Source organism: Dipodomys spectabilis, unplaced genomic scaffold (assembly GCF_019054845.1).
Source record: "Dipodomys spectabilis isolate Male_0828 unplaced genomic scaffold, ASM1905484v1 ptg000414l, whole genome shotgun sequence".
Classification (NCBI taxonomy): Eukaryota; Metazoa; Chordata; class Mammalia; order Rodentia; family Heteromyidae; genus Dipodomys; species Dipodomys spectabilis.
The window spans coordinates 3569246-3582047 of NW_024871091.1; the positions used below are offsets into that span (position 1 = coordinate 3569246).

Genomic DNA, 12802 nt, shown 5'->3' on the forward strand with positions numbered 1-12802 from the left:
TTATATAGTGACCAAAATAAGCGTTTTGGCCTTCTACATGCAATGTATTCGTTTAGTTTTTCTTGCTTATTTCAGTGTGGTTTTTAAATGTGACAGCCTGAACAACCCAATTCATGACACTGCTTTATAGAACACTCACTACAGGGATCTAAACACTGAGACTCACATATAATCCTATCTGGCTCCTAATTCTGTTTTCCTCAGGCCATTGGTCTGTTTTCAATCTATCCCTTCATATTGTACTCATTTTTGTTTATGAAGACCCAAGAAAAAACAATACCCTGTTGGCATACTTTGTGGGATTGGCAATAAAGTAAATTAAAGTGCCTATGAGATAACTTAGAATATAGAAATGCTACCAAGGCATTTCACTATAGCCATGTGAGAAAAAATTGTCTTATGTGCCTATTGTTAACCATAATTTACATTTCTTCTCAAATGCTTGCTCATTACCAAGTGGACTTTTGATTCATTCTGTGGTATGGTGTTTCCTAAGGCCCATTTTTACCACCTCACTGTTTATAATGCTGTGGCTTGAAGCACTGCAGCCATTTCAATGTCCTACAGATTGCAATGAAACATGAAAGGAGTCAAACAGATTTCTGGGAACCAAAAGTAGAGAACACTAAGGGAAGTGTAATTCATGTGCAGTCCCCACTTGGAGTAGAATTTATATTCCTCCATATTAATAAAACACATACAGCTATATCTTTTCCTCATACATCGATTGCATTTTTTTAAACTTGAAAACAAAAGAGAATTTATTTTGCTCTCGTTTCCTGGGCATGTATTTTGAAAAATAATCCTATATTTCATTTGTATGGAGCTTTGCAATTTTAAGGTTTTTTTCATATACATTCTCTCTCTGGATCTTTGTGAAAGAACCTGATAAAGTCACCAGAACTAGACTTTTTTTGATCTTTAAGTAGTTATACAAGGGAGATGTCATTTAACAAAGCATCATATGAACGCAATACATCTTGATCACTGTCTCCCCCTTCAACAAACTCATCCCCTACTTAGACCCACTCCTTCCCTTACATTTTTCAATTTTGTGGCATATATAATGAATTCTTGGCTTCATTCTGCCCCCTTCCCACTCAATATCTATTCCTTGTTCCTTGCCCATCCCCCTCTCAAGTACCCATTTGTTGGTGCTTATTTTGTTCGGTTCTCAAATAGAACTAGACTTTCATTTGCAGTCTTATATCTTAAATCTCTCAGGCCAAAAGAATTTAATTGCAATGTTTAACTATTTCAAGATTCAAAGGCCAGGAGTATACATTGTGTGCCTAATTGACTATTTTCCACTTGCGAGGAAATTTCTGTGTTCTTACTTGTAGCTTAAACACATTTCTGTCTTTATTATTCTTTCCTTCCTACTTCACGTCCTCCCTTCCTCCTTCCCTCTTTTTATCTTTCTACCTTTGAACACCTCTCCTCTGTCTTTCCACTTTTTGAATTAAATTTATCTACGAACCCCTTTTCTCTTTTCCAGCACCTGTTCTTTTTACCCTAACAGGCAAGTTATATGCATCGGTCTCCTTTCTTATAAGAGAACTGTGTTCATCTGGAAGATGGAGTGATACATTTAACCCTCTTGTGGACTGATTTAAAGGAACTTTTAAAGTCTCTCCATGTTGTTTCCTATTTTAGATCCATTTATTTCATCCCATCTGTATTGATCATGTATTGTAAGCCAGACCTTGTACCAGATGCTGCCCTCAAGCATCTCATAGTCCAGTAGATGTCTCAGTAAACAAGCCATCCTCTTTTTTATCATGAAAAATGTATTTTCCTTCTAAAATGCAAAGCGTGAACATTGATTGCCTCTTCCCCAACCTCTCCCTTTCTATGCTTTGAACTCAGTAATAATGAAGTTTATTCACATGAATTATACCCAGGGAGAGAACATCAAAGACCTGAATATAATAATTAATCCTGGATTTTGAAATCACTGATGGAGGGGCAGTCTAACTAGAGAATATGGGTTGTTATAGTTTCACTCCCACGGGCATAATTTATATTTTAAAATTACATTTATATTTTTTAAAGAGTTGAAAATGTGATTTCAATCTGCATATGATTTTCAATAGGCGAGGGAATAGTTGGCTCCCACAAGTCAGACCTGCTGAGATAACCTGCTCCCTTTAACTCTATAAAATTAATTATCATTACAACATGGCTCAGAACAAGAAGAATAACCCTTGGTATTGGTGGTAATTGCTAAATTAGTTGGAAGCTAAGACTGCTGAAAATGTGACTCAAAGAGAGAAGGGACAAGAGGGAATTAGAAGCTCTGAAGAAAGAGTAGATAAATTGAAATATGTTTATAGCACATGCTGAACAGAGAATATCTTGTTTCTAGGTCTCTTGTCAGAATTTCTTTCATAACATTCACTCATATCTACAAACTGGTTTTTGACTCGTGTTCTAAAAATATTTCATGTGCAAAGAACAAAATATATTGGCAAGCAGTAATCTAAACCTGGGTATATTCTTTGTAAGTGGTACACACATATGTGAAAGATGATACAAATGGGTAACACTGTCCTAGTCATGGTAATGCCAATTTAAGTATGGAGAACTTCAGTGGACACTTTACTGCCCCATAACCCAAGGGAATAAGAGCAGCTCATTTTAATCTTTTGCTTAATAGTGAAATGTGTTAAATGGAAATATTTGTGGTCTACAGTCCAGTCATCACAGCTCCTCAAACACTGCTGAGAGACCTAGACTCAAATGAAACATTGCCATCCTAGCAATGGTATCACAGTTACAAACAGAAGAACAGGAGAAATTGATGAAAACCTTTTATTATGGCTTATGTTTTCCAAATTAGTAAATTTTTGGTATATATTTTTATTGCAAAGATACTGTACCGAGGGATTACAGTTATATGAGTAAGGTAATGAGTACATTTCCTATAGAGCATTGTTACCTCTTCATTTGTTTATTCCCTACCATCCCTTCCCTCTCCACCTCCCCAGGTCCCCTCTCCCTGCCAAGTTGTAAAATTCATTTTCAACATGGTGTCTTGTACATCTCCTTGTTACAATGGGTCAACCTGTATCCTTATTTCAGCATTTTGTTATTTCCCTTCCCTTCCCCAAATCAAAAAAATGTATAAACAAGATGCAGGGAACCGGAATCAAATACAGCGAAAACAGGGGTTATACCATGGGGGAAGAACTTACAAAAGAAACAAAAATATCACACTGTACATTATAAATTCATTAAAAACAACCGCAAGAAAGATAAAACTTCCTGTGTCCCTATCTTGGGGTTCATTTTGCTTAGCATCATCTTATATGGTCTTATGTACATAGCTTTTGACCTTTTCTGCTTGTCCTAGAGATATACTAGTTATTGCAATAAGGGAAACCATGGGACCTGTGTTTCTTTGGGCCTGGCTTACTTCACTTAATATAATTTTTTCCAATTCTTTCCATTTCCTAATGGGGCTGTATCATACTTTCTGATGGAGGCATAGAATTCCATTGTATATTAGTAATTTTAACTGTTGCAACGTGCTGCCTGCTCCTTAATCCTCTGCCAGCTGGAACAAAGCAATAACAGAGACAGGGCCATGGTACTGAGGTTTGGGGCACCAGGGGACCTATAGCCTTCCACCAGCAACAAATCCCAAGGTTCCATTAGCCAAAGTTTTTATTGGTTTTGTGCAAGGAAGCAAGGTACAAACTCGTGATAATATTTTGTATGCAAATAGTAGAAGACCTTCTTATTAGAGGGGAAGGAGAAGAAAACAGCAAACAGCTTAGAATTTGCATAAACCTATCTTTGGGCTCCCACACAGTTTAGGGTGCAGTTAGCTGACACCAAGGATAGAAGTGTGAGTTCCCATTAAGCCAAGACTGATTGACCTTTCCAGGAAACTCTGAGCATTCTGAGAGTACATGACAAGAAGGCATTCCAAACTCCCAATCCTTTCAGGGTCTCACAGTTTGGATTTTTGGGCTCTCACGTTTAACCAGTAAGTACTTAGTAAGGTATGTGGTTGGGTATACATATGTGTTTAAGATAGTAAGATGATTTACATGGGATACAGATGTATTTACATTCCCTTCTTTTGCTAATCGTTCCTGAGGGTATAGGTATTCATTCAGTGGCATGGCCTTTGCTGGGCATTCTTCAGAAAATTCACCATCATAGCATACACTTCTTTTGAGCTCCTGGCTCCAATTCCATCAGGTCAAAAATACTGTCCATGCTTGGTCTTCTGTGGGGGAACAGTGAGCCCTGTTCCTTCTGCAGATTATAACATAGAAGAGCAGATTATACTAAAGTCCTTTGTTCTGAGGTGAACTTGTTTCTGCTACACCTTGGATTGTGTAGTTGTTTGCATATACATCAAACATAACTGATTTTCTTGTCTTCTTCATTGGCCTCTCAGAGTCAAGGTGAATATGTAATCTGCCCTAAGAGCGACAGCTGACCATTAGTATTTGTGAGTGTAAGAATTCCCTGATGCTTCACTATTGATGTATTAGAGTATCAACGTACTTTCTTCTTTTCAATGATATTCCAACCTCCAAAGAATTATTTCTGACTTAATAGTGGAAATAAATTGGCAAAAAGGAGTGTTAGGTTCTACTCCTGGATATATATGTTCTTTAAATGGGGAGTCCTTATTTCCTACTGACAATGTAATCGCTATTATATGCTGGAATGGATTCTGTAGACACAATGTTCAATATTCAATGAGAAGATACCAACCTTGAGCCTTAAAGGGAGATGATTACACAGAAGAAAGATATTAGGGACAGATTGATTATTCCATGAGTTAAAAAGACACTGTTTCTCAAAAAATATAGATAGGCAAGAGAGGTAAGCAACTTTGAAGAGAAATCGTTGCATGGAAGACCATAAGATACAAGGCACCTTTTATTTTGTAATGCCAAGGAATAGCTTAGTGATTGTGTGCAGAATATGTTACATCTTTTGAACTCATTCACAAATTTTTATAGCAGATATTTACCTAGAGCTTAAACTAGTAGCACAGTGATTACTGTCTTCATTCATGCCAAGACCATTATGGCACCTTCTTTTAGGCACTAGTAAGTTTGAGCAAGCATCTGCAAATCCATCAAAGTTGGATTATTCCTTAACATATGTCTGCCTGCTCTCCTTCGGATAGGGTTTCCCCAGCTTGGGTCACATCCAAATCCTATGAGTCATTGATAAGAAAAGGATATGCAACTCTACCCCCACCCCCTTTTGGTGGCCCATCCTGTATTGGGCAGCGTGCTCTTATTTGATAACATTTGGTAAAAATCAAGCCCCTTCTGCTGACTCATTCCAATACTGAATAGAATCAGTGTCACACACAGAGAACAGAACACTCCTTTCGTTGTTTCAACATTTTTTTTTTTGGCCTCATTTTTCTCTCTCTCTACTGAGCTCTGAGTCCAGATTTAGTGCGGATGACTAAGAAATTGCCAGGATGTGACAGAGCCTTCAGTTCATTGAGTCCTTTTTTTTGTCATTTTCCAATAGTTGTAGCGATTGCCAAGTTTTCCTCGTAACATTGTAGGCGCTATGTTATTCTTAACAAATATTAAATCACCCTATGCTGAATCTGTCCATACAATGACAGCCTCCTACATACAGCTGATTTTATTCTGTGGCATTAAGGAAATTTCCTTCAGATTTTTTAACTGGTTCCTAGTGTCTGTGTCTGAATTCCAATATTTGACTAGGAATCTCTGAAATTAGAATTCTACCATCAGCAATACAGTGATCCAGTAATTGAGTAGTCTGCCATGAGCTAGGCATTATGAGCTATCATTTTTGAGAGGGAAAAGAGATTTGGAAATAAGTCAGACAAGTTCTTGGCCATCCAAAGCTAATCACAGGCCTTGCTAGTGATAGATAGTTTCTAAGACCACAGATATGGGTATGACCAATTCTAGCAGTCTTAGGGAATGAGACAAAAACAATGGAGAAGGAAGTAGCAGAATGACATTGTAACCAAATGAAATGAATGACATCTGAGAAGGCACATAGGGTTTTGGCAATAGTGGAAGGTATTATAGTGATTGAATACTGGAGGATTTTAATGCCACATCAAGTCATTTGTTGTTCTTACTGTAGACTAGACAAGGTGAAATTATGAAAAGTTCCCGAGGAAGGTATTTTTGTTTGAGGAAGGCAAATCTTCCAGTAGACTAAGTAGAAAATTGTTCCAACAATTAAGACATACTATCAACCAGTTATGAGGGCACAAAGAAGATTAGTAGCAATGACAATGGAGGGTGAAGATCCTGGATCCTGGGTTGGAAGCATTCAAAGGAAGGCAAAGGTCCTATGAAACTTTAAGGTGTCTGATGCAATGTATTGTTTATTTGTCAGCTTTTAGCATCACCCAAATTCATAATGCATCATTACAACTGTGTATGAAATGAACAAATGAATGCTACTATTACAAAGATGCTAAATATGGCACTTTTGGGAGACCTACCCTTAAAATTCACATCTTTTATTGATGAATTATTGTTTATACAGCTCAACAATAGCACCCACCTTGGTCTTACCTATTATTCACCAGATTTATTTTCTAATGTTTCCTGACAGTTACAAAATTAATCTCTGTGCAGTTGTCCTTATCATTAGAAGAAACTTGAACACCATATATATAGTCAAATTTGTTTGTAGGCATACTTATGTTGAGAACTCCTATAAAAACAGTTTTTCATAGTCCGCAAATAGAGCTTCTTAACTTCCTACTGCAGGTAGTTGTTGTACTAGACGTGTATTTCTCCCCAAGCAAGTTAAATTTGTATGACTCCTAGGCAGATCTATCAAAGATACAGCTAGCCTGAAATAACCCCTTATAGATACTACAGCCTATGTACTTTAGAGAACAAATGGAGAACTCAGTCATACTACCTGGAACACTTTATGGCTTCCAAGAAGAGGGGAAAGAAAATTATTTGAGTGTGTAACTTTTAGAGAAAAATTGAGGAATATGTCCCTATTTGCTGAAGTGACTTTGAACATTCAGAACATTTGGCCCAGCTGGTATGTACAGCTTAGAATGATAGCCAATATGAAAATGAAGAAACTGCTTTTTAAAAGACTGGTGGCCAAAGTAACATGCAATTTAAGGTTTCAAATGATTTGATGATTCTATCAATAGCTGATAAAAGCACAGTAAAATTAGCAAAAATCTAGTAGTACGATGGATTATTACTATTGAATGTAGTCCAGTTACTATTTTACTCATTCTCTTTCAATCTAAATGGATACATTGGTATTCTATGGATTAGTTATAATTTAAAATCTGCTGTTCATTCCACTTGGCTTATAAGTGGCCGTTTTAGTCGTTGCTTATCGCATGCATATGTGCATACCACACAGAAGCTAAAAAGAATGTGGTAAGGATTTCCTTAAAACATTCTGTCATGTTTGGAGCCCTTCATTTGAATTGGCTCAGTCCTAAGGAAACATGACAGAAAATCACATTCCAGGGTTCAAAGTCCCTGGGGCTGCTGTCTCTTGTCCAGTTGTAGAATTACTGTAAATTCCTTCCTTTCATATTGATTTGCTTGTAAATATGACTGTAAGGTAAGGATAGAGAGAGGGGGGCACTTTTTTCTTTTCCTTGGAAAGTCAAGGTCTAATGATCTAAAAAAAATCAATTTAGTTTACCTGAAAGTTAAAGACAGTTTTTGTTTGAAGCATCCTTTTAGAAGTAAAAGCAATGACACTAGATTTAGCCTCAGGCATCTGACAACCATAATGTATAATAAATAATTAGGGAATCTATGAAAAGTAAGTACAAAGATTGAATGTTTATTTTCTCTGAATAAAGTGAATTAAGTCTAAAGTGAATAAAGTTCCATATAACCTCTTGTGCTTGTCTTTTCAGTCCTCGGTTCATGTATTTTTTCCCAGCATATTATACTGACGTGGTTAGTTCCAATCTTCCCTTTACTTATCACAAAGAGAGACAATCATTGATCAGTAGAACTTTTGCCTAAAGCATCATATGAAGTGTTATATACTCTGGTAGGTTCCAGTAATACTTGTTATATTACTAAAACAGGGCACTGTAGTTTATACACATACACACTTCAATGAAAGATGTCCTATAATCCTTAAAAGCATTTGTTCTACATGAAATTTATTATTATAAGCATCAAGGGTTGTTTGTTTGTTTCTGTTGCAGGAGCATTTCACACCTGAGTGCAAATTCAAAGAATCAGTGTTTGAAAATTATTACGTGACATATTCATCCATGATATACCGTCAGCAGCAGTCAGGCCGAGGGTGGTACCTGGGTCTGAACAAAGAAGGAGAGATTATGAAAGGCAACCACGTGAAGAAAAACAAGCCTGCAGCCCATTTTCTGCCCAAACCACTGAAAGGTAAATTTGATTCTGTAGGGATTATGGTTACGGTATCAAATGTAGTCATTTAAATTAAGTTTTTTTTTATTGTGAAAATTCCGTACAGAGGAGTTACAATTACATGGGCAAGATAATGAGTACATTTCTTTTTTTTATTGTGAAAATACTATACAGAGGGGTTACAATTACATGGACAAGGTAATGAGTACATATCTTATCAAGCATTGTAGCCTCCTCCTTTGTTTCCTCTTCCCATCCCTTCCCATTCTCCTCCCACCCCCCCCCCAAGTCTCCCTCCCCCCACCAAAGTTGTAAAGTTCATTTTCGACATAACGACTTATACGTCTCATTGTTGCAATGGGTCCACCTGTATCCCTATTTAAACAATTTGTTTTTTTTTTCCTTCCCCTCCACAAATGATACCGACCACATGGTTATCTCAATAGATGCAGAAAAGCATTTGACAAGATCCAACACCCCTTTATGATGAAGGTTCTGGAAAAATTAGGAATTCAGGGAACATTCTTCAATGCAATAAACCTACAGCCAGCATTATACTTAATGGTGAAAAACTAAAGCCATTTCCTCTTAACTCAGGAATGACACAAGGATGTCCACTCTCTCCACTTCTCTTCAATCTAGTATTAGAATGCCTAGCTACAGCAATAAGACAAGATGCAAACATAAAGGGGATCCAAATAAGGAAAGAAGAAGTAAAACTCTCCCTCTTGGCAGATGACATGATCCTGTATTTAAAGAATCCCACAGACTCCACTCCCGAATTACTCAAGCTGATTCAAAACTTTGGCAACATAGCAGGGTATAAAATTAACCCTCAAAAATCAATGGCTTTTCTGTATGCCAACAATGAAAAAAATTAAGTTTTTACTGTACTGTTGAAAGTGGAACTAAGTTCTATATTAAGGCACTTGGAATTTTACAAACATTTTAGAGCCTTCGAAATCATGAAGGCAATAATGTTAAAAAAATCATGAAGACATCATGGCATTGACAATAGCATCTAGTCATTATGATTTTGTTTTTTTCCAGTGGAATATCTGTTTAGTGTTACCTTACTTAAATGCAAGCACCCAACATTCCAACTCAGGATAGCTGAGAACCTCAAATTACATTGAAAAGGATGAAAAGTGGTAGTTGTGAGAAACACAGATGTTAAAATATTTGTGTACCTAACTTATTGGAAGAAGGTCTTTTCAACCCTTTCTAAGGACCCAACAATATAGTCTCAAGAATTCATAGGTATTTTGTTTCCCAGTTATTGTTAATAGGTTAAAATAAGTTAGAAATATGAAAAATAAGAATAGTCTATAGATGACAATGATTTTAGAAGTATTGAGGCATGGTAGAGAAAGGACAGAAAACACAGACAGTAAAACCTGAAAGAGATTACCTAGCCTGGGTTTAATGTAGGGAAAGACACAGCACATAATAATGAGTTTTCCAGCTTCTTTTCTTGCTCTACACTACCAAGGTCCAGGTCTGAGCTTTCTGTTTCATTGAATGGTATTGAAATGGTTATATGTCCACTGTGCCTCAAATTTTTCTATAAAATATGAATAAGTACTTTTTATACAGTAGCATTTTTATATGGGTTAATTGACATAGTACATGTAGAGAATTGAGAGTAGTATGTAGTGTGTTTCACAAGCATAAGCTAGTATTATTATTTATAGTCCAACAATAATAATTATTACCATTAGTGGTGTGAAAAATTATACTAAAACAGCCTTTTATAGAATTTCATTTTAAACTATGATAGAAACCAGTGTTTTCAAAATGGTTTAATTTAATATTGGGTTAACACAGTATATAGTAGATCACTTAAATTTCTAAGAACTTTATTAAGTTCATTTTCATTAAACTTCCCACATATAATTATAAGTGATAGAAGTAAGGCATTCAAAATACACACTACCACCCAGACTATGTTTTCCTTAATCTGATCTCATCCATTCTCTATCAAATACATGAAAACTGCATTTTGCATGCTTGGTTTATTGCATAAAAGCCTAGTTAACTAGAAGAACATTTAGGACCAGTCCATTAATAATGATTTCCTTTTATTCTTATATTCTTTGTTGATTTTTATTAACAAATGAAAATTATATATGTAGATATGTGCATATATGTATATGTTTGTATGTATATATACACATATATATGTCACTTACAAGATATTTGGAAATAAGTTGGTACTCTGGAGTGACTAATTTAGCACATTATTATACACATTGCCTCCTATACCTACTAATTTTGTTGTGAGCATGCTTCAAACCAAGTTAGCCACTTTCAAAAATAGCATATACAGATCTGTCCATTTGAAGGCCTTTTATACCCTCCTAATATGTTTTTCAGTGGCCATGTACAAGGAACCGTCACTGCACGATCTCACGGAGTTCTCCCGATCCGGAAGTGGGACCCCGACCAAGAGCAGAAGTGTCTCCGGCGTACTGAATGGAGGCAAATCCATGAGCCACAACGAATCAACGTAGCCAGTGAGGGCAAAACAAGGGCTCTGTAACAGAACCTTACCTCCAGGTGCTGTTGAATTCTTCTAGCAGTCCTTCACCCAAAAAGTTCAAATTTGTCAGTGACGTTTACCAAACAAACAGGCAGAGTTCACTATTCTATCTGCCTTTAGACCTTGTTATCATCCAGACTAAAGCCCCATAAATTTAGAGTGAGCTTGTGCAAAAGAATGCCATGCATTATCAATGAACTAAATATGGGAGAAGGACTGCCAAATTTTCTCATCATCTCATCTATATGTTGGGGATGACAAACCAAACCAAAACAAAACAAAAAATTTCACAGCACTAATGCTGATCAAAATCTATTCTCCAACCAAGAAAATCTAAAAGACCACAGTCATTCTTAAAACAAAAACAAAAACAAAGCAAAACAAAATTCTCTGCTTAAATGTTTGTAGAGGCAAACAAAATTATGTGAGCTGTGTTTCTTGGCTTCATGTTTTCTATTTCTGCTTGATTCAGTGTACTCTTTACTTTCATATAGCTCATCTTTCCAGTTTCTGAAGTTCAATGGTTCTATTGACTCTATGTCACTTAATCCAAATCATCCAAATTCAGGGTTGAATCTGAATTGGCATCTCAGGCCCAAGGTAATAGGGTTCTTGTGATTTAACCTTTTTTTTGTTTTGTTTTAGATTTGTAGTATTCTGGTCAAGTTCTGTGCTGTACTTTGTGCGTAGAAATTGAGTTTTATAGTCAACCCCAGTCAGTAAAGATAACTTAAAAAGAAAAGATCCTCCTCAAGTGTAGAATTCTCTTAATTCCATTCGTGTATCATGTTAAACTACTGTTGTGGCTTCTTGTGTAAAGGCAGGAACTGTGGAACTGTGATGTCTTCTGTGTTGTTAAAATAAGAAATGTCTCATGTGTATACCTATGAGTCCCTCTTGTCATTGTATTTGGCACGTGATTATTGTGTACAAGGAAATACTAAGACTGGTAACCCCTAAACAACATATATTATACTTGCTATTGGAAAGTGTTTAAGACTTAGCTAGGTTTCCATTTAGATCTTCATATCTGTTGCATGGAAGAAAGTTGGAATCTTGGCATAGAGTTGCATGATATGTAAGATTTTGTGCATTAATAATTGTTAAAATCTGTGTCCCAAAAGTGGACATAGCATGTACAGGCAGTTTTCTGTCCTGTGCACAAAAAGTTTAAAAAAAAAGTTGTTTAATATTTGTTGTTGTATACCCAAATACGCACCGAATAAACTCTTTATATTCATTCAAAGAAAAAAATCCTCGAGCATGTATTTATTGAGTACATATTGTCAAATATATCAGAAATCGGGGTTACATGCTGGATTTTTGTAGATAATGTCACTGCTTTCAAATAACCTACAGTCTAGACATTCATGTTAACGTAAGCATGCTATAAAGTGTTGTTAGACTTACAACACCGGGTTGGTACTGAGGAATTCTCATTACTGTCCAGGGACTAAATTATTAGATGGAAATCTAGGCTGTACTGTTTTGAATGCTGTACCACGCACAGTATGATATTCTTTCTTCCATCAACCATTTTTGTCCTTTGTGAGAGAAAATACATGATTAATTTTCTGAACTCCTTTTCACCTCTAAGAGCTAAAGGAAAATGTATAGATTGGCCTTGATGTTTTTCCTGTACATCCCCAAAGTTGCCATTGGCTGGTGATGCATACTTTGCAAGACTGGTGGAACATACCAACCATAATCAGTGCTCTACAGGGTATGTGTCAAATAGTTACTGTGGCCTAAGCAACATGCTTTAGCCGAGATAAGAGGCTGCCTAGTCCCAAGATGTTTGGACCAGATTCATTATGAGATCTTTACCCAGCCCTACCCAGTTACCATGTGATTTCATCTGAAGCCATCCTCATCTTACTGCAGCTGT

General features: G+C 36.3%; 1 protein-coding gene across 4 annotated transcripts in view; it reads left to right on the forward strand.

Annotated features, from left to right (window-relative positions):
- Fgf13 (fibroblast growth factor 13) overlaps window positions 1–11177 on the forward strand; it is a 485628-nt gene extending 474451 nt beyond the window's left edge. For all 4 annotated transcript variants that reach the window (XM_042667588.1, XM_042667590.1, XM_042667591.1 and 1 more), the window contains 2 exons: window positions 8192–8390; window positions 10749–11177. In XM_042667588.1, coding sequence (XP_042523522.1) covers window positions 8192–8390; window positions 10749–10885 — 336 coding nt within the window. In that variant the 3' untranslated portion in view covers window positions 10886–11177. The remainder of the gene's footprint in view (window positions 1–8191; window positions 8391–10748) is intronic.
- The last annotated feature ends 1625 nt before the right edge of the window (window positions 11178–12802 follow it).